The sequence below is a fragment of the Labeo rohita genome, chromosome 13 (genome assembly GCF_022985175.1).
Source record: "Labeo rohita strain BAU-BD-2019 chromosome 13, IGBB_LRoh.1.0, whole genome shotgun sequence".
NCBI lineage: Eukaryota > Metazoa > Chordata > Actinopteri > Cypriniformes > Cyprinidae > Labeo > Labeo rohita.
This window is the reverse complement of record NC_066881.1, coordinates 31,965,723-31,984,409: the sequence shown is the minus strand read 5'-3', so window position 1 is coordinate 31,984,409 and position 18,687 is coordinate 31,965,723. Positions and strand designations below refer to the sequence as shown.

The window sequence follows — 18,687 nt, the reverse complement described above, 5'->3', positions numbered from 1 at the left end:
ACTTTCTGACCTAGCTTGATATTCTTTAGGGTGTTTAGAATGGATTCGACCCGCGCAGGAGACAGTTGTGCCTGCACTGTAATCGAGTCCCATACAACCCCCAAATACGTTGTTCTCTGGGCAGGAGAGAGAACGCTTTTCTTGGCGTTGAGTCTCAACCCCAGAGATCTGAGATGAGCTAGGACGACATCCCGATGTCGAAGCGCAAGCTCTTGAGACGTTTCACTACGACGTTACATATGGGAACTCGCTTGAGAGTCCAATCATCTCCAAGCCTTATTCAAAAGGCCAATGAACATTCATGAACATTGGCGAGTGGTATTTGCATGCCGAGCCACTCCCCCGTACATACGGGTATATAAGATGGCGGCGTGCAACCACTCATTCAGACTTTTTGCTTTGGAGCCTCGTCTACCAAGTCAAGAGAAAAAAAAGAGTTCCTGAGTTCACACTCTCTCTGCTGGCGTGCTGCCGAACTACTGAAAGAGCTTATCTAAAAGAGCGTTTGGCAGCCGCCAGCATAATCCTGCGGGCTGCCGTTTTCACAGCATCAACGCCTCCCGCATTCCAGCGAGCTCCCCGTTTGAGTGCACAGTTGTGCCGCAGTTCCTCCCTGGGCGGACCGGGATTTCAAAAGAGTGAATTTCTCACGGCTGTCGAGGGCATCTTCCCGGTATGTCTCTCCGGCCGTGCGCTTCCGGGTGCGGTAGTTTCCTCGCTTCTGTGGACGGACATGATCACTGTCTCACGTGCCTGGGCCGAGAGCACGCTGAGGCAGCGTTCAAGGATGGTACATGCGTTCATTGCGAACGTATGTCCATGGCCGCGTTAAAGTCCCGCCGCTCATTCATGAGTAGGCACCCGTTGTCGTCTTCCCGCGGTAAGTCGTTGAGCCGTCAAGGTTTTTCGGCTACCGCGGCAAGGCACTTGGGGGACATTCAGGTGACCGTACAGAATGCTCCGTCAGCCCCTAAAGCCCCGCGGACTTCTGTGTCACTGCGCGGTCCCGTTGAGCTGCCAGAGCAGTACACCTCCCCATACAGCGGGCTGGGTGTCTCCTTTGGCGCTCCCCAGGAGGTCGAGATGTCTGCTGCAACATCAGAGGGAGAGCCAGGCGGTGAGGCTGACGACTCGGCGGATCGGTACCCCTCTGCGGTTGCCGCCCCGTCTGAGACGGATGCTGAACTGTCGGCTATGCTCCTCCGAGCCGCCAAGGAGATCGATCTGGAGGTGCCCAAAACACCTCCGGCCGATCCCTCTAGGCTGGATGATTGGTTTCTGGGGAGGGCTCCCGCGGCGCCGCCGCGCTCTCCCCCAGTGCCTTTCTTCCCGGAGGTGCATGAGGAGCTGGTGAGGACTTGGCGAGCCCCGCACTCTTCTAATGGAAGTACAAAGTGCTTCCATTTGGCCTCTCCCTCTCTCCCCGTGTCTTTACGAAAGTCGCGGAGGCTGCCCTGTCCCCTCTTTGGCAGACGGGCATTCGCATCCTCAACTATCTCGACGACTGGCTTCTCATAGCTCACTCGCGAGATCTGTTGTGCGAACAAAGGGACTTGGTGCTCCGGCACCTCAGCCATCTGGGCCTTCAGGTCAACCGAGAGAAGAGCAAACTCTCTCCAGTGCAGAGGATCTCTTTTCTCGGTGTGGAGCTGGAGCTGTGGAGCGCGCAGTCGGTGCTGAAGTGTCTGGAGTCATTCAGACACAAAACAGCGGTCCCTCTCAAAACATTTCAGAGGCTCCTGGGGCATATGGCAGCCGCAGCCACAGTGACGCCGCTCGGCTTGCTTCATATGAGACCGCTTCAGCGCTGGTTACACGATTGAGTCCCGAGATGGGCATGGCACCGTGGCACACTCCAGATTGGCGTTTCCCTGCAGTGTCGCCGCCTGTTCAGCCCGTGGTCAGACCCGGCCATCCTTCAGGCCGGAGTCCCCCTGGGACAAGTCTCCAGGCATCTTGTGGTATACACGGATGCCTCTTCCACGGTTTGGGGTGCTGTATGCAACGGGCAAGCAGCATCGGGCTCCTGGACAGGACCTCGACTGCAATGGCATATCAATTGCCTAGAGTTGTTGGCTGTGCTTCTGGCCCTTCGTCACTTCCGACTGACGTTGCGTCACAAGCACGTGCTTGTTCGTACCGACAGCACGGCGACTGTAGCCTACATCAACCGTCAGGGTGGTCTACGCTCCCGTCGCATGTCACAACTCGCCCGCCATCTGCTCCTATGGAGTCAGACGTGGCTAAAAACGCTACGTGCCGTTCACATTCCAAGAGAACTCAACCGTGCAGCCGACCAGCTCTCACGGCAGTCCACCCATCCTGGAGAATGGCGACTCCACCCCGAGACAGTCCAGCTGATTTGGAGCCATTTCGGAGAGGCCCAGATAGATCTGTTTGCTTCCCCCCGAATCCTCCCATTGCCAGCTCTTTTACTCCCTCGACGAGGCTCCCCTCGGCAGGGACGCACTGGCACACAGCTGGCCTCCGGGGCCCAAGTACGCCTTTCCCCCAGTGAGCCTCCTTGCACACTGTGCAAGATCAGGGAGGACGAGGAGCAGGTTCTGCTGGTTGCGCCATACTGGCCCACCCGGACCTGGTTTCCAGAACTCATTTCCCTCGCGGCAGCCCCTCCCTGGAAAATCCCCTTGAGGAGAGACCTTCTTTCTCAGGGGATGGGCACAATTTGGCACCCGCGCCCCGACCTGTGGAACCTGCACGTCTGGTTCCTGGACAGGACGCGTCAGACCTCTCCGGCCTTCCACAGGCCGTGATAGAAACTATCACTCAGTCCAGAGCCCCCTCTACAAGGCAGGCTTATGCGCTGAGGTGGGGTCTGTTCGTCGACTGGTGTTCCTCTCGCGGGGAGGACCCACAGAGATGTACGATTGCAGTAGTGCTTTCCTTCCTGCAAGAAAAGTTGGAGCGCAGGCTGTCCCCTTCAACTCTCAAAGTGTACGTTGCTGTCCCCTTCAACTCTCAAAGTGTACGTTGCTGCCATTGCAGCGTACCACGATGCAGTGGATGGAACATCCCTAGGTAAGCACCAACTCATTGTGAGGTTCCTGAGGGGTGCGAGAAGGGTTAATCCCCCCAGACCGCACCCCATACCCTCTTGGGACCTCTCCGTCGACCTCCAGGGCCTGCGGGAGGCCCCATTTGAGCCACTTGCGTCGGTTGAGCTAAAATATCTGTCACTTAAGACAGCGCTCCTGACCGCACTGGCCTCCATCAAGAGGGTAGGGGACCTACAAGCCTTCTCTGTCGACGAAGCGTGCCTGGAATTCGGGCCCGGCGATTCTCACACATCATCCTGAGACCCCGGCCCGGTTACGTGCCCAAGGTTCCCACCACGCCTTTCCGCGATCAGGTGGTGAACCTGCAAGCTCTGCCCCTGGAGGAGGCAGACCCAGCCTCTGCGCTGCTGTGTCCAGTTCGCGCTCTGCGTATATACGTGGACCGCACTCGGCACTTCAGACGCACCGAGCAGCTCTTCGTCTGCTTTGGAGGTCAGCAGAAAGGGAATGCTGTCTCCAAACAGAGGTTGGCCCATTGGGTGGTAGATGCCATCTCCCTGTCGTACCAAAACCAGGGAGAGCCATGCCCCTTAGGTGTTCGGGCCCACTCCACACGGAGTTTTGCCTCATCCTATGCGTTGGCTCATGGCACCTCACTAGCAGATATCTGTAGAGCTGCGGGTTGGGCGACACCTAATACCTTCGCCAGGTTCTACAACCTTCGCGTAGAAGCAGTATCCTCCGTGTCTTAACATAGACATCACAGGCGAGCGGGAGTCCGGCTGGTGTCGGCTTGCTGCGCCATTCCTAATGGATCCGTGCGCTATTTCCCTCAGTTGTTCCCTCCGGCGAACCTGGGTCCTCCATGCCCCGCAGTCAGGCCAAGTGCGGAGTAGTGCTTGACTGTGCTCCGGTTGGGTCTCCTTCGCCCAGCAGGTTGTGGCAACATGTTTCAGTATTTTTCCACGGTCAGCCAGAAGGCCGATGTTTCCTCATATATCCCTAAAATCTATGGATATATTGAATTTCTTGTGTTCCACATGTAGAGATTTCATGTGCTCCGCCCCCCCAACTACTGCTTCAGTACAACTGGCATCCCTGTGGGGCCCCCTATTGGCCCCCAGGGCGTTGGGAAGGTTACGCTCATATCCGTCTGCTGACACGTCCGCCTGTCGGCACGCGGTGTGTTGTGTAACGCGACGTCTGGTTCGTGGCCTGTTCCATGGGTCTGTTCCCATATGTAACGTCGTAGTGAAACGACTGAAGGGGAACGTCTAGGTTACGTACGTAACCCTCATTCCCTGAAGGAGGGAACGGAGACGTTACATCCCCTGCCACGACCTTACGTCGCGCTGACGCCGGGCTGCAGCTCGGCTCCTCAGCAAAAGCCTGAATGAGTGGTTGCACGCCGCCATCTTATATACCCGTATGTACGGGGGAGTGGCTCGGCATGCAAATACCACTCGCCAATGTTCATGAATGTTCATTGGCCTTTTGAATAAGGCTTGGAGATGATTGGACTCTCAAGCGAGTTCCCATATGTAACGTCTCCGTTACATCCTTCAGGGAACGAGGGTTACGTACGTAACCTAGACGTTCTGTTTTTCTCCGGTCAACAGCAGCTTCTGGCTGTGTGATATGACGACAGGTGGCGCGCTATTTACAGCAGTCCTGTATTATTGCCCAGCATTTTACAGTCGGGCTACAGCAAGGTTACAGCCAGTGGCGGATTAAGACACTTGGTGCCCCTGGGAAATGACACCTATAGTGCCATTGTTGTCCTCAGCTCATTTTTCATTCACTTATATTTAATTTACAAAATATTTTTTTGAACGTTTTACTGCTTTAAAAGAAAGGTGTAAAAAAGTGCATGGTCTTGTTTGCAATTACATATACTGTGCGTAACAAATTTATTATACCACCACCCAATGTAAGTTTTGTGCCACAGCTGTCCTAAACTAAGTAATTGGTGATAACCAATGTTATGTTTGTTAATGATTAGTGTAAGATCTTTAGTCACAGTAGTGTTTCAAACGATAAAATACATTTAGCTTTTATTGGGACTGAATGGATTCAACGATATATTGCACAAAAGTTTAATCAAAAGCAAGTCTTCGGGAACAACTAGAAACTATTTGGAAGCCAGTAACAATCAGTAACAACTGAGACTGTGGAAAAGTGCATAAAAATTATGCTAGCAAGAATGCATGCTTTTATCAAGGCCAAAGGAGGCCATATAAAATAAAAATCAAATATTTATTTATTTCTATTTTCATTTATTTCTATATCTGTATTTCTCGGTTCTATACGATGGTTTTGTTGTTATCAATTAAATCTTTTGACGCCGAATTGGCGCTAATTCTAAAGTGAAAGTAAAATTCGCATTTGCACATTTGCAATGCACAGGCATTTACAAGCTATTTAAAAGCGAACAAAAGCTAATAAAAGCGAGGAAAAGAGGGAAAACTCTGCCTCACTGTCACAACCGTACTGGATAGTGGGAGAGGCAGACACGTTGCCAGCTACGTCGTTTGCCTAATAAATGACAATATCATTTTTTGTGTCAAAAAATAGTTGGTATAATAACAGGTGGTAACTGGAGGTATAATAAATTTGTTAAGAACTGTATATAGGTACATAGTTTTGTGAGGATTTGAACTGAAAATTAAACTTACAAACTGGTTAACACTCTTTCTTGATTGCCAACAGCTACAAACTACAACATGAAAACCCAAAGCTGACGCTCCGTAGCAGATTCAGATTCACACATCTATGAGTAAGGTAGTTCCATTACAGTTGCAGAGAATTGCGCCACACCGCACACCATGCTCCTAGAATCTGTTCATAATATATGGGCGTCGAAACGAAAGCGCGCAGGTTCACCTAGTATGTGTACATCCGCCAATAGACCGCGCATTTACGCAGGAGGAAACAAACAAAAAAAAACTTTTAACAAAACTTTCAGGGTAGACTACGTTCTGGCGAAAGGGTATAGGCCATGGCTAGATAGACATTTGAGAATACATCGCTTGTATATGAGAATACATTGCTTGTCTTACACAAGAAAAATTATTTGCGTGGTGCCCCCCCTGAACGTGGTGCCCCTGGGCACCTGCCCAATTGCCCATATGGTTAATCCGCCTATGGTTACAGCAACACTAAAATATACTGTAAAATATTCCCGCCAAGTCAAAATTACCCAGAATGCAATATAAATTTCAGTATTTTACTGTAATGTATACATGTGGTATTGTACTGTAGGTTTTTACAATACTGTGCTGCTAAATCTACAGCGATTTCTAACAGTGTATTATGTATTTCCACACTCTAAAAGTGTAGATAACCTTAATTAAAATAAATAATACGGTTTACTATTTGTTTGAATAAGTATTGTCTGAGTAGTGCAGTAGTGGCAGATTATCTGTATAATATTCATATTCATTTCAAAAGTCATTTCTGAGCAGTGAAAGCAAAACAGCATCTGTTCATCAAATCATTTTGACCTTACAGATTGTGTCAGACTCTTTAGGAAACAACTAAAACATGGCTTATTTTATAGTTCACTCTGCTTATTAAGGATAAGTATGGATTAAAGGAAGCATTTCAGCATCAAAACATTGTGTTGACAGCGCTCTGCACAGGCAGCAGTGGAGCACAATGACATGATCTTCAGTGAGCTCATCCGCTTCATTCAGGACAGACGAGCTGAGGTGAGAGAACTGATCAGCACTAAGGAGGATGAGGAGATAGTACAGATCAATGATTACATACAGAAACTGGAGCAGGAGATCAGTAATCTGGAACGGGAGAATGATAAACTGAAGCTGATTTTACATACAGAGGATCACATTCATTTCTTTCAGGTATAAAAAGTATAATCTAGAAAAGGCTTTTTTTTTTTTTCTTTAAATGAAATGCTGACAGTGTTATTGATCCTATATTGGTTTTTCTTCCAATTTCAGAATTACTCTTCTCAATCTAGAGCATATGTGTGCACAACTTCACCCAGAGATGTTAATGACCTCCTGACATTTGAGAAAGTAGAGAAATCTCTCTCAGAGCTGAAAAACTAACTGGCCACACTCTGTGGAGAGCACATGGACAAAATATCAAAGAAAGGTAAAAGAAAACACTTGCAAAAGCCATTTAGAAATATGAATCATATATAACTAATTTTTAAGAAGGATGAGTCCAAATGATAATTATAAGCATTTTATCAGCTCCATCAACAATTCTACATAATCTGCCATATACGCCTGAAGTGCTGAGATTTTTTGAATGTGCATTAGCTTGTTTTCCACCTACCAGTTTAGATTTACAACAGATTTACAAGATATAAACGTGCATTTGCGAGAAAATAGGTAAATGTAAAATATTATGGGTTTAAATAATATTTCATGCTGTAACTGTAGGGCAAATATAATATGTCCCCTATGAACTGCATATGTGAATATTATGCAGACCTGTTGTTTAAATCAAATTTATGCTTTATAGTAATGATAGCAGGTTTTATCCATTAGTCTGTCTGTTTATACATTTGTGTTTAGCTTTAAATGTTATTTTTGATGACAGTACTCCATAAAAATAATTTGCATTCTGATTCTGAAATCCAATGAAACTTGTGTATTAAATAAATTCAGTGCACACAGACTGAAGTAGTTTAAGTCTTCGATTCTTTTAATTGTGATGATTTTGTCTTGCATTTAACAAAAACCCACCAATTCATTATCTCAACAAATTAGAATACTTCATAAGACCAATAAAAAAAAACATTTTTTGTGAATTGTTGGCCTTCTGAAAAGTATGTTCATTTACTGTATATGTACTCAATACTTGGTAGGGGCTCCTTTGGCTTTAATTACTGCCTCAATTCGGCGTGGCATGGAGGTGATCAGTCTGTGGCACTGCTGAGGTGGTATGGAAGCCCAGGTTTCAGGCCTTCAGCTCATCTGCATTTTTTGGTCTCTTGTTTCTCATTTTCCTCTTGACAGTACCCCATAGATTCTCTAAAGGTTTCAGGTCTGGTGGGTTTGCTGGCCAGTCAAGCACACCAACACCATGGTCATTTAACCAACTTTTGGTGCTTTTGGCAGTGTGGGCAGGTGCCAAATCCTGCTGGAAAATGAAATCAGCATCTTTAAAAAGCTGGTCAGCAGAAGGAAGCATGAAGTGCTCTAAAATTTCTTGGTAAACGGGTGCAGTGACTTGGTTTTCAAAAAACACAGTAGAACAACGCCAGCAGATGACATTGCACCGCAAATCATCAAAGACTGTGAAAACTTAACACTGGACTTCAAGCAACTTGGGCTATGAGCTTCTCCACCCTTCCTCCAGACTCTAGGACCTTGGTTTCCAAATGAAATACAAAACTTGCTCTCATCTGAAAAGGGGACTTTGGACCATTGGGCAACAGTCAATTTCTTCTTCTCCTTAGCCCAGGAAAGACGCCTCTGACATTGTGTGTGGTTCAGGAGTGGCTTAACGAGAGGAATACAACTGTAACCAAATTCCTTGACACGTCTGTGTGTGGTGGCTCTTGATGCCTTGACCCCAGGCTCAGTCCATTCCTTGTGAAGTTCACCTAAATTCTTGAATCGATTTTGCTTGACAAGCCTCTCAAGACTGCGGTTCTTTCGGTTGTTTGTGCATCTTTTTCTTCCACACTTTTTCCTTTCACTCAACTTGCTGTTAACATGCTTGGATACAGCACTTTGTGAACAGCCAGCTTCTTTCTCAATGAATGTTAGTGGCTTTTTTTATAATTATTATCAATTGTTAGTAGTCTTATTTTCTAGCTACCTTACTACTGTTGTTGATCATATTGTTGTGTTAATGGTTGTACTGTTCCTAGACCATTAAATGTTAAATAAATGCAATGCAGATAAAAATGTTTTGAATTTGTGTATATCTATACATGTTAAAGTGCAAGCTTAGTGTTCATTATGCCTTTGTATGTGTAGCGGGTACAGGACTGTATCAGCTGAGAGTTAAGTGTTCCCAGCAACATCTGTAGAATGGTGGAATAAAGACAGGACAACAATGTGCGTGTGATCAGCTCTTGTCTTGCTGGGTTACATATTTTTCCAAAATGTTCACATTAGAACAATCAATAACAGATATAGAGTAGAATGTAACAATAAATTGTTTTTTATGCAAATGTCCACTGTTTCAGTCTCTTTCTTGTGAATATGCAACTTATTCATGAAGATCTGTCCATCAGCCAATCGCTGATTTGTATATTCACATGCTATTCTGTGTCACGACTCTTGAGTTTTTCCTTAATTCAACCGTGCCAAATACATACACAAATATAACATTCTCTGAATGTTTTACCCATTTTAGATTGCTCACATGCATTACTAAACTAAACATTGTAGGAACTGTTAATCAAGAACTTATTCAAGAATATTCACCTTCAGTATACACTATAACAGAGCATACATCTCCAATCGCGGGTTAACATCGCGATTTCAATCAACAATTAAACATGCAAAACTTTATCAAAAGGAATCGATTTAAAGCACTTGATATGCACTAACATCTGGGGCCAGTTGCATAAACTTAGCCTCGATGTTAAGACAGTGTCTTAACTATTTGTCTGACTAACTAGCAGTTAACCAAAGGGTAATCATTATTATTTTTTGGATTCAGCTTAGACTAATTTACATTTTTCAGTAACTGTTTTTAAATAAATTATTACCAGTCTTAAAGAAAAATTAGCTGACTAAATTTTTAAGACTAGTCTAAACCTTTTATGCAACCGGCCCCTGTTCTTTAAACATCCATCAAGACTGATACATTAAACAGTTGACTAACCTGTAGAATGGTGGAATAAAGACAGGACAACAATGTGCGTGTGATCAGCTCTCGTCTTGCTGGGTTATAACCAGCAGCTCAGCAGACGACTTGCAACACACTGCACTCACATAGCGCCCTCTATTGGTCTAGTGGAACCACCATTCTTTTAATGCATTTACACATGCAAAAACAACGTTAGTGTCATCAATTGTGAATGACCAACAATTGGGGTCTCACACTCTCCCCACCACAGAAGGTGAAACTCTTAACTTTTCTTATTCACTATTATGTATATATATATATATATATATATATACAGGGGTTGGACAGTGAAACTGAAACACCTGGGTTTAGACCACAATTAGTATGGTGTTTGGCCTCCTTTTGCAGCCAATACAGCATTATTTCATCTTGGGAATGACAAATACAAGTCCTGCACAGTAGCCAGAAGGATTTTGAGCCATTCCTTTCGCAGAACAGTGGCCAGGTCACTATGTGATGTTGGTGTATGAAAACATTTCCTGACTCGCTCCTCCAAAACACCCCAAAGTGGCTCAATAATGTTCAGATCTGGTGACTGTGCAGGCCATGGGAGATGTTTAACTTTACTTTCATGTTCATCAAATCACTCTTGTCACCAGCCTTGCTGTGTGTATTGGTGCATTATCATCCTAATACAAGGCACCACCTTCAGGGTACAATGTTTGAGCTATTGGGTGCACATAGTCAATCTTTACACTCTGCTCTTATTGGTGGAATGTGCGATCAGTAAAGACTGGCCACCAGGCTGCATAAATATAGCCATGAAACCTCCAACACTATATTGGCCAGTGTTTCAGTTTCATTGTCCAACCCCTGTATATATATATATATATATATATATATATATATATCTTTAATAACTTGGAAACATAACTGTAACTGGCACTACTTGATATGGATTACTGACATGGCCGATCCATGTGTGTGCAGATGTGGGTGTCAGTGGTAGAAATTGGATGGTGTTGGCTGTTATTGTGTTTAATGTAGGGAATGTTTGGAATGCAGGTTGCTCCTTTTGTGGGCCTTCGCTTTCTGAATCCATAACTTGTTCTGGCTCTTGACACTCCACAGGTAGCGAGTTATCTGCTGGCAGGTGAGCATCATGAGGTATCCACTCTGGTTCTGGCGGTAACTGTCCCAAAGCCCTTCTTGTGCCAGCCTTCAGTAGATCAGCTCTTTCAATTGTGTCCAGTTCTTCCAGTTCTCCCTGACACGGCTCACACTCAGTATCCTCTCTTTCACATCCTGATATTATCCTGACCTTTTGGATAATTTACTCTCCTCCAGTAGTATCCTTCCCCTTCGTCAGAGCTAGACTCTTCCTCTTCTCCTACCTCATCTCTTTGTGTCACCTTTCTCTTTAGATGTTCCCTTGTCCCAACATTTCCTCTTTTAGGGACCACCTGTTTTCTTGGGTCCAGACTCTCCAGTGTTGGTAAATCATTCAGGAGGTGGTTGCGGTGCAGTGTTCTGATCTTGCGCTCATCCTTTTCAGGGTGCACTTTGTATACAAAGTTGTCACCTAACTGCTCCTTCACCACATAAATTGTGGGCTCCCAATACGAGCGTAGCTTCCCCGGTCCACCTCTCTGACTCAAATTCCTCACCAACACACGATCTCCAGATCTTAAAATTATGCAGCTGGCTTTTTGATCGTAATATTCTTTATTACGCAGACTCCTCTGCTTGCTACTCTGTGCTGCAATCCTATAGGCTTCAGCCATCCGATCTGCCCAGCGTTCAGCATATTCCTGTGGGTTGGTAAATCCATCTTCCTGCACCAGCCCAAACAATAAATCAATGGGGAGTCGCGGGTGGCGACCATACATTAGGTAGAAAGGAGAGTACCCCGTCGACTCATGTTTGGTGCAGTTGTAGGCATGGATCGCCTTCGACAGATGTTCCTTCCAGCTCTGTTTGTCCTTTTCCGTTAGCGTCCGCAGCATCTGAAGCAAGGTTCGATTTAGTCTCTCTACAGGATTCCCTTGGGGGTGGTATGGAGTAGTCGTAGAGCGACCCACCCCAGAGAGCTTCTGCAAGGTGTGAAATAGAGAGTTTTTAAACTCTCGCCCTTGGTCATGGTGTAATTTTGCGGGGAATCCGAAACGGGGTATGAAGTCATTGAATATTTTCTCCGCTGCAGTCTTCCCAGATTTGTTCCTGATGGGATAGGCCTCAGCAAATCTGGTGAAGTGGTCGATTACCATCAGAATGTACTCATACCCTCCGCGACTGGCCTCAAGGTGCAAGTAATCAATACACACTAATTCCAGAGGTGTGCTTGAGGTGATTCCTCCCATTGGTGCACGCCCATGTGTTACAGGCTGTTTTTGTGTTATGCATGGACACTGGCGGGTTACATACTCCTCTACACTCCTCCACATCCCAGGCCAGTAGAACCTCTCTCGAGCCAACTGTAATACTTTTTCTGTTCCAACATGATTCATGTGGTTATGCAACTGCTGAAGGACCATCTGCCGATACTTTGCAGGTAGTGCTAGCTGTTTCCTTTGAACTGTTTTCCTATACAGAATGTTGTTTTCTAGGACCAGCTTGTACCATTCTCTTAACAGCTTTGTTGTGTCATTTGCTGCCATGCGCCGAACATCAGGGGTCACTGTCTTACCAGCTTCCTTTAATTTGATCACTGGCCCAATCATCAAATCCTCCTGCTGTGCTCTACTCAATTCATCAGGACTGATGACTGGTGCAAACTGATCATGGAGAGTAACTGTGTCTACTGCTGTCAAATTTAGAGCTGCTACCCAGGCAACATCACTATTCTTGGACATCATGTTACCCTCCCAGGTTGCTTGGATAGCACTTTGAGACAGGTCCTCTGTGCACTCGCTGATGTATCGGTCCATGTCCAAGGGACAACGTGACAGCATGTCTGCATCATTGTTACTCTTGCCGGGGCGGTATTTGATCTCAAATCGGAAATCTGCAAGTTCCCCCACCCAACGATAACCTGCTGCATTTAATTTTGCGGAACTCATCACATAAGTGAGAGGGTTATTGTCAGTGTAAATCGTGAAATACGGGGCATAGAAACGGTAGTCGCGAAACTTTTTCCACACCGCCCACTTCAGTGCGAAAAATTCCAACTTGCCGGAATGAAGTCTGTAGTTTTTCTCAGCAGGCGATAATGTCCTCGAGCCATATGCAATGACCCGTAATCTCCCTTCTTGCCTCTGGTAAAGCACTGCCCCTAGTCCTTGCTCTGAAGCATCAGTGTGCAGTACAAACGGGGCATCAAAGTCAGGGTATGCAAGCACAGGTGGGCTAGTAAGCATATCAATGAGTCTGTCCAAGCTTTTGTCTTCCCACACGACTGGATGTCGAGATGGCAGCTGTGGACTTCTCTTCCTTTCCTTTTTTCTTCCTACTTGTGTTTGATGTTCTGCTGTGTTAGCCTGAAGCAGCTCATAAACAGGTTTAGCTAACCTAGCAAAATCTTGAATATAACTCCTGTAGTAACTGAGGAAGCCAACAAGATGGCGAACTTCTCCAACGTTCTGAGGTGTTTTGTCACGGAGTACCCTCACAGCCGCCAAATCTTTCGTATCCACTCTTACTCCATCTGCCGACACAAGATGACCCAAGTACCGTACCTCTTGCTTAAACAACTCACACTTCGTTGGACGCAGCTTGACTCCATGCTGCCGAAGGACTCTGAACACAACTCGCAATTTCTCCACATGCTCTTCGAAGGATTTGGCAAAGCACAGAACATTATCCAGGTAGGGCAGACAACACTCATCACGGATGGACTCTAACATTTCTTCCATACTCAGCTGAAAAGCAGCAGGGGCGTTTGATAGGCCAAAGGGTACCCTTACCCACTCAAATAGGCCCCAAGGGGTCACAAACGCTGTCAGGTGCCTCGAACCTTCGGCCATGAACCCCTGGTGATAAGCCTTTCCCTGGTCGAGTATGGAGAACCAGCGGTAACCACCCAATGTGTTCATGAGGTCCTGGATTCTGGGCAGCTGGTGACGATCAGGAACAGTCTTCCTGTTGAGCTGTCGGTAGTCTATACACACTCGTAGTGTGCCATCTTTTTTTCTGACACATACTACTGGGGCAGCATAAGGTGAACGAGATTTTACAATCCAGCCCTTGGCAAGCAAATCCTGCACATACTCTTTTACTTCCTTTAAGAGCGGCTTGAGTATAGAAGTGTAGGCCTTCTGAACAGGAATATCATCCTTTAAGTTCAGTGTCATCTGTAGGCTGGGGATGTACCCAATATCATTTTCATTACGTGCAAAAACAGCAGACTCTTCATAAAGTAGTTGTTTCAAGACTGTTTGATCACTTGATTTCAGGTGACTCAGATCTACGGGAGGATGCCACATTGTGTCACCGTCCTCCGGCTGTGTTGGCTGAGGTGAAGTAGTCTCCTGTGGGTTGTCCAGTTCAACTTGATCTGTCTGGATTACCTTAGCAATGGCTGCTATTTCCCCAAGTAGAGTTCTCTTTGGAATGGTCACATTATGCCTGGTGTGATTCCCAACTGGGACTCTTATATATGATTGTCCCCTTTTGTGAACCTCAACCAGTCCTTCTCCAAGGTCAAGCTGAGCTAGGGGTGAGGTCTCTTCACTCGGTTCAAACAGGACGGTGAGGTCAGAATTGTTGAAGTTAGGGGGTACCTTACATATTACATTGGCGACCTGACCAGGTTGAATGATGACATCTCGCGGCCCTACTCGCACACGAGCTGTGTCGGCATTTACTTTATCTGCACGGATGAAGCCAACTGACACTTCACGTAGGTCGTCTTGTGTATTCCCAGTCCTACTCATCAAAGAATGCAAGGTGGTAAGGATGCCTTCCCTATCGCTAGGCCCTGTAATTAACTCAGAGATCACATTAAACCCCAACAGAGGCCTCTCCAACTGTAACTGACTGACTAGAAAAGGCACTTGGATGGAGTAGCGATTCCCATTGTGTCCAGGCAAGCTTACTGTGGCTTCGACCCACCCGCTAAATGGAATTACTTCCCCATTAATAGCGAACACCTCCAAACCAGCACTGGGTCCCACTATTTCAGATAAGGGCCGAACATCATGTGTGGGGAGGTACTTTTTCCTCCAGTCCTGATCGATAATGCTAACTTGTGCTCCAGTGTTGAGAAGCATGCTTACTTGATATCCTCCAATTTCTCCTTCCAATAGACACATCTTCCCAACAAACTGGACAGTCTTTTCTCCTGAATCCTCAGGTTGTCTTGTCTGTGGTGAATTTTTTCTTAGAGACCAGGAGACGTTTTTGGATATCTTGAAGCAGAAGTTTCTCTTTATTCAGATACTCGCTGCTCTGCACTGCAGTCTTCAAAAAGTCGTCTTCTCAAAGCTCAGCACAGCAGAGTATATAGGTTTGAAGGGGGAGGAGTACATAGAGGTGGAATCAGTCTAAACAAAGCATGCAAATGTGGTACAGGAAAACAGCTCAGTTAAAGATTTTTCCCAGCCTTGATCTATTTAGCATACAAGTGTCATTCAAATTCATAGGTGCTTAAACAAAAGGCACAGATGCTCAGGAACTGCATAAAGACAAAAGGTTACTGTCTCAGGGCCTGGGCTGCCTGCTCTTAGACTGTCACAATATACATACCTTTTTCAGTTCAGTTGTTATATTGGAACCTATAACAAATATGCATAGGATCAGCATATTTTAAACAGATTCTTAAATTTGTAATCCTTCAGTGGTTTCCTTGCAGTCCTACCCATGTGCTTCCATGACCCAGCATTAACTATATAGGTACGGCAGGATGACTCTGAATTGGGGACTGCTGTCTACGGTGTACTCTTTGGCCTGTCGCTGACCTTTTTTTCTGTTAAAGCAGCCAACAGCCCGGTGGCCCTCTTCACCACAAAAGAAACAGTGGCTACAGGTCTGTTCTTTCCCTTGCTTGATACAGTTGCAACAACCTGGTCTTCTACTCTTTTCAGGTGCTTTAGTCATGCATTGACACTGCTGCTCTTTCTCCTTGGCCTGTTGCAGTGAAGTGACTACATTTGTCAGGGCTTCTACTTGGGTTACGAATCTCTTTATCTGTCTGTTCTGTCATTGCAGCTGCTGCCTTAATCTCTGGACCTCCTTCAATCTGGGCGCTTCGAGCATGAGTAACTTTAGTTCGTGGAAGTGACTGAATCCGACACTGCCTCTCCTCTTCCTCACTTGTTACCTTCACAAGCTGCCTCAGAAGTGTATCATCAGTTACATCTCCAGAAGCAACAAGTTGTTTGAAATCACGACGAAGCTCACCGTGCTTAGGCCCCAAGCCCTGGCAAACAGTATGGAGAAATACTTCTTGAATGGTCTTAGCATCATACCTTATATCAGCAGTGCCATGTTTGGAAGCAAGCTGGATCTTACGTTTAAGGCCAATAACACGATAAAGAAACTGCTGCGGATTTTCATTTTCCGCTTGCCGTGCACACATCAAGCTTTGGAACAGCTCAGTGCTACTCTTATCACCTAAGTGGGACTGCAGCAGTCCTTTCAGTTCTTGCACTGTCAAATCCTCCTTTTCCATTAACATCTCCTTGAAGTGACCAGGCTTAGTGATTTTTAGCACCCCTCTGATGATTTCACTCTCACTAAAGTGTTTGTGCAGACCCTCTTCAATTTGTCTGCATAAGCTGTTGAAGCTAATCTCAGAGGTGGAGTCACCAATCTGACCTCCATGGACTCTAAACTCCCTCCGTGAGAGATATGGAAGTTCCTTCCTGAGCATCTGGTCCGCTGTACTGCCTGGAGTTGAGTACATCTGAAAAGGAAGTGGGAGAGTGCTGGATGGTGAGGACATGGCATAGGGATTTGTAGCTTGAATCTTTCTGCCAAGCTCCTCATACATCTTTAACATCTGTTGATATTCAGTGTCTGCTCTGTATGTGTGGGTATGACTAGCAGTTGTGTTTAAGTCAGGTGCTGTATGATCAGAATGACCCTGAGATTGGCCTGTACTCGTGTCACATGTTTTACCTTTTTGTGCTGCTATGTGTTGGAACTGATTAATTTGTGAAATTTTATCTCTTAGATCAAGTAACACAGACATCCCCTCATCTTCCCTTCCCATCAGGCTCTTACAGCACAGAAACCCACTTACAAAGTCAAAACATCCCTCTTCATCTCCTAGTTCTACTTGTGATTCTTCCCCATCGTCGATTTGTTCAATGTTTTTAGCTATAAGGAATAGTTCATCAGCAGGCAGTTCACACAGTGCTTTCCTGATCTCTCTCACCAGATTTCTTCTCTCATTGGCCATCGCGCCAACCACAGAGTCACCGTTAATGACAAGCAAACAACAGGATTCAATGCAAGGATCCACGCCAAACTGGTCTTTGGATTCTTTCAAATGAACTCCACCCCTCCAGCTGGTGGCGCTGATCCCGGACGAGCCCCCAAGAACTGTAGCGGGTACAGGACTGTATCAGCTGACAGTTAAGTGTTCCCAGCAACATCTGTAGAATGGTGGAATAAAGACAGGACAACAATGTGCGTGTGATCAGCTCTCGTCTTGCTGGGTTATATATTTTTCCAAAATGTTCACATTAGAACAATCAATAACAGATATAGAGTAGAACAATAACAATAACAATAGAGTAGAACAATGTAACAATAAATTGTTTTTTATGAAATTGCCCACTGTTCCAGTCTCTTTCTTGTGAATATGCAACTTATCCATGAAGATCTGTCCATCAGCCAATCACTGATTTGTATATTCACATACTATTCTGTCACGACGAGTTTTTCCTTAATTCAACCGTGCCAAATACATACACAAATATAACATTCTCTTAATGTTTTACCCATTTTAGATTGCTCACATGCATTTTTAAAGTAAACTAAACATTGTAGGAACTGTTAATCAAGAACTTATTCAAGAATATTCACCTTCAGTATACACTATAACAGAGCATACATCTCCAATCGCGGGTTAACATCGCGATTTCAATCAACAATTAAACATGCAAAACTTTATCAAAAGGAATCAATTTAAAGCACTTGATATGCACTAACATCTGTTCTTTAAACATCCATCAAGACTGATACATTAAACAGTTGACTAACCTGTAGAATGGTGGAATAAAGACAGGACAACAATGTGCGTGTGATCAGCTCTCGTCTTGCTGGGTTATAACCAGCAGCTCAGCAGACGACTTGCAACACACTGCACTCACATAGCGCCCTCTATTGGTCTAGTGGAACCACCATTCTTTTAATGCATTTACACATGCAAAAACAACGTTAGTGTCATCAATTGTGAATGACCAACAATTGGGGTCTCACATATGTTGCAGCTTTTACTTTACAAGTAAACCTACGCAACAGTAGCTAGTCTTCCGAGTCTTGATGTTAAGAAAGAGTTTATCTGGCTGTCGAGTTATATACAGTATATACCGAGGGTGGCACAGTGAAACCACGACTTTTAGGCAAGATAACACAGTGAAAGCTGGCAGATAACAGTAAAAGCATTGTCACCCACAGCCAGTGGACAACATCAGATTATCAGTGTGTAGAGCAGGGGTCACCAGACCCGGTCCTGGAGGGCCGGTGTCCCTGCAGAGTTTAGCTCCAACCCTAATCAAACACCCTGAACCAGCTAATCCAGGTCTTACTAGGTATACTTGAAACTTCCAGGCAGGTGTGTTGAGGAAAGTTAATAGGTAAACTGCAGGACACCAGCCCTCCAGGAACAAGTTTGGTGAACCCTGGTGTAGAGAAATACACCACCAGAAATATCTTCATTAAAGGCACGCTCTCATGCTTCATGTTCTTGAGCACAATCAAGTAAATCATAAACTGGGTCAGCAGC

The 18,687-nt window shown here is 45.5% G+C and overlaps 2 protein-coding genes across 5 annotated transcripts in view; both read left to right on the top strand.

Moving 5' to 3' along the window:
• LOC127175222 (tripartite motif-containing protein 29) overlaps positions 1–18,687 on the top strand; it is a 68,979-nt gene that overhangs the window by 15,268 nt on the left and 35,024 nt on the right. The window lies entirely within an intron of this gene.
• LOC127175360 (uncharacterized) overlaps positions 1–18,687 on the top strand; it is a 33,168-nt gene that overhangs the window by 10,666 nt on the left and 3,815 nt on the right. For 2 of the 4 annotated variants that reach the window (XR_007828978.1, XR_007828976.1), the window contains exons 4-6: positions 6,647–6,880; positions 6,980–7,136; positions 8,009–10,000. Coding sequence is in view for 1 of the 4 variants with exons in the window: in XM_051126392.1 (XP_050982349.1) it covers positions 5,790–5,798; positions 6,647–6,880; positions 6,980–7,090 (354 nt within the window). In the remaining 3 variants the exon portion in view is untranslated. Of the gene's footprint in view, positions 1–5,774; positions 5,799–6,646; positions 6,881–6,979; positions 7,388–8,008; positions 10,001–18,687 lie in introns of those variants that run through there. The other 2 variants (XM_051126392.1, XR_007828977.1) reach the window with 2 other exon arrangements.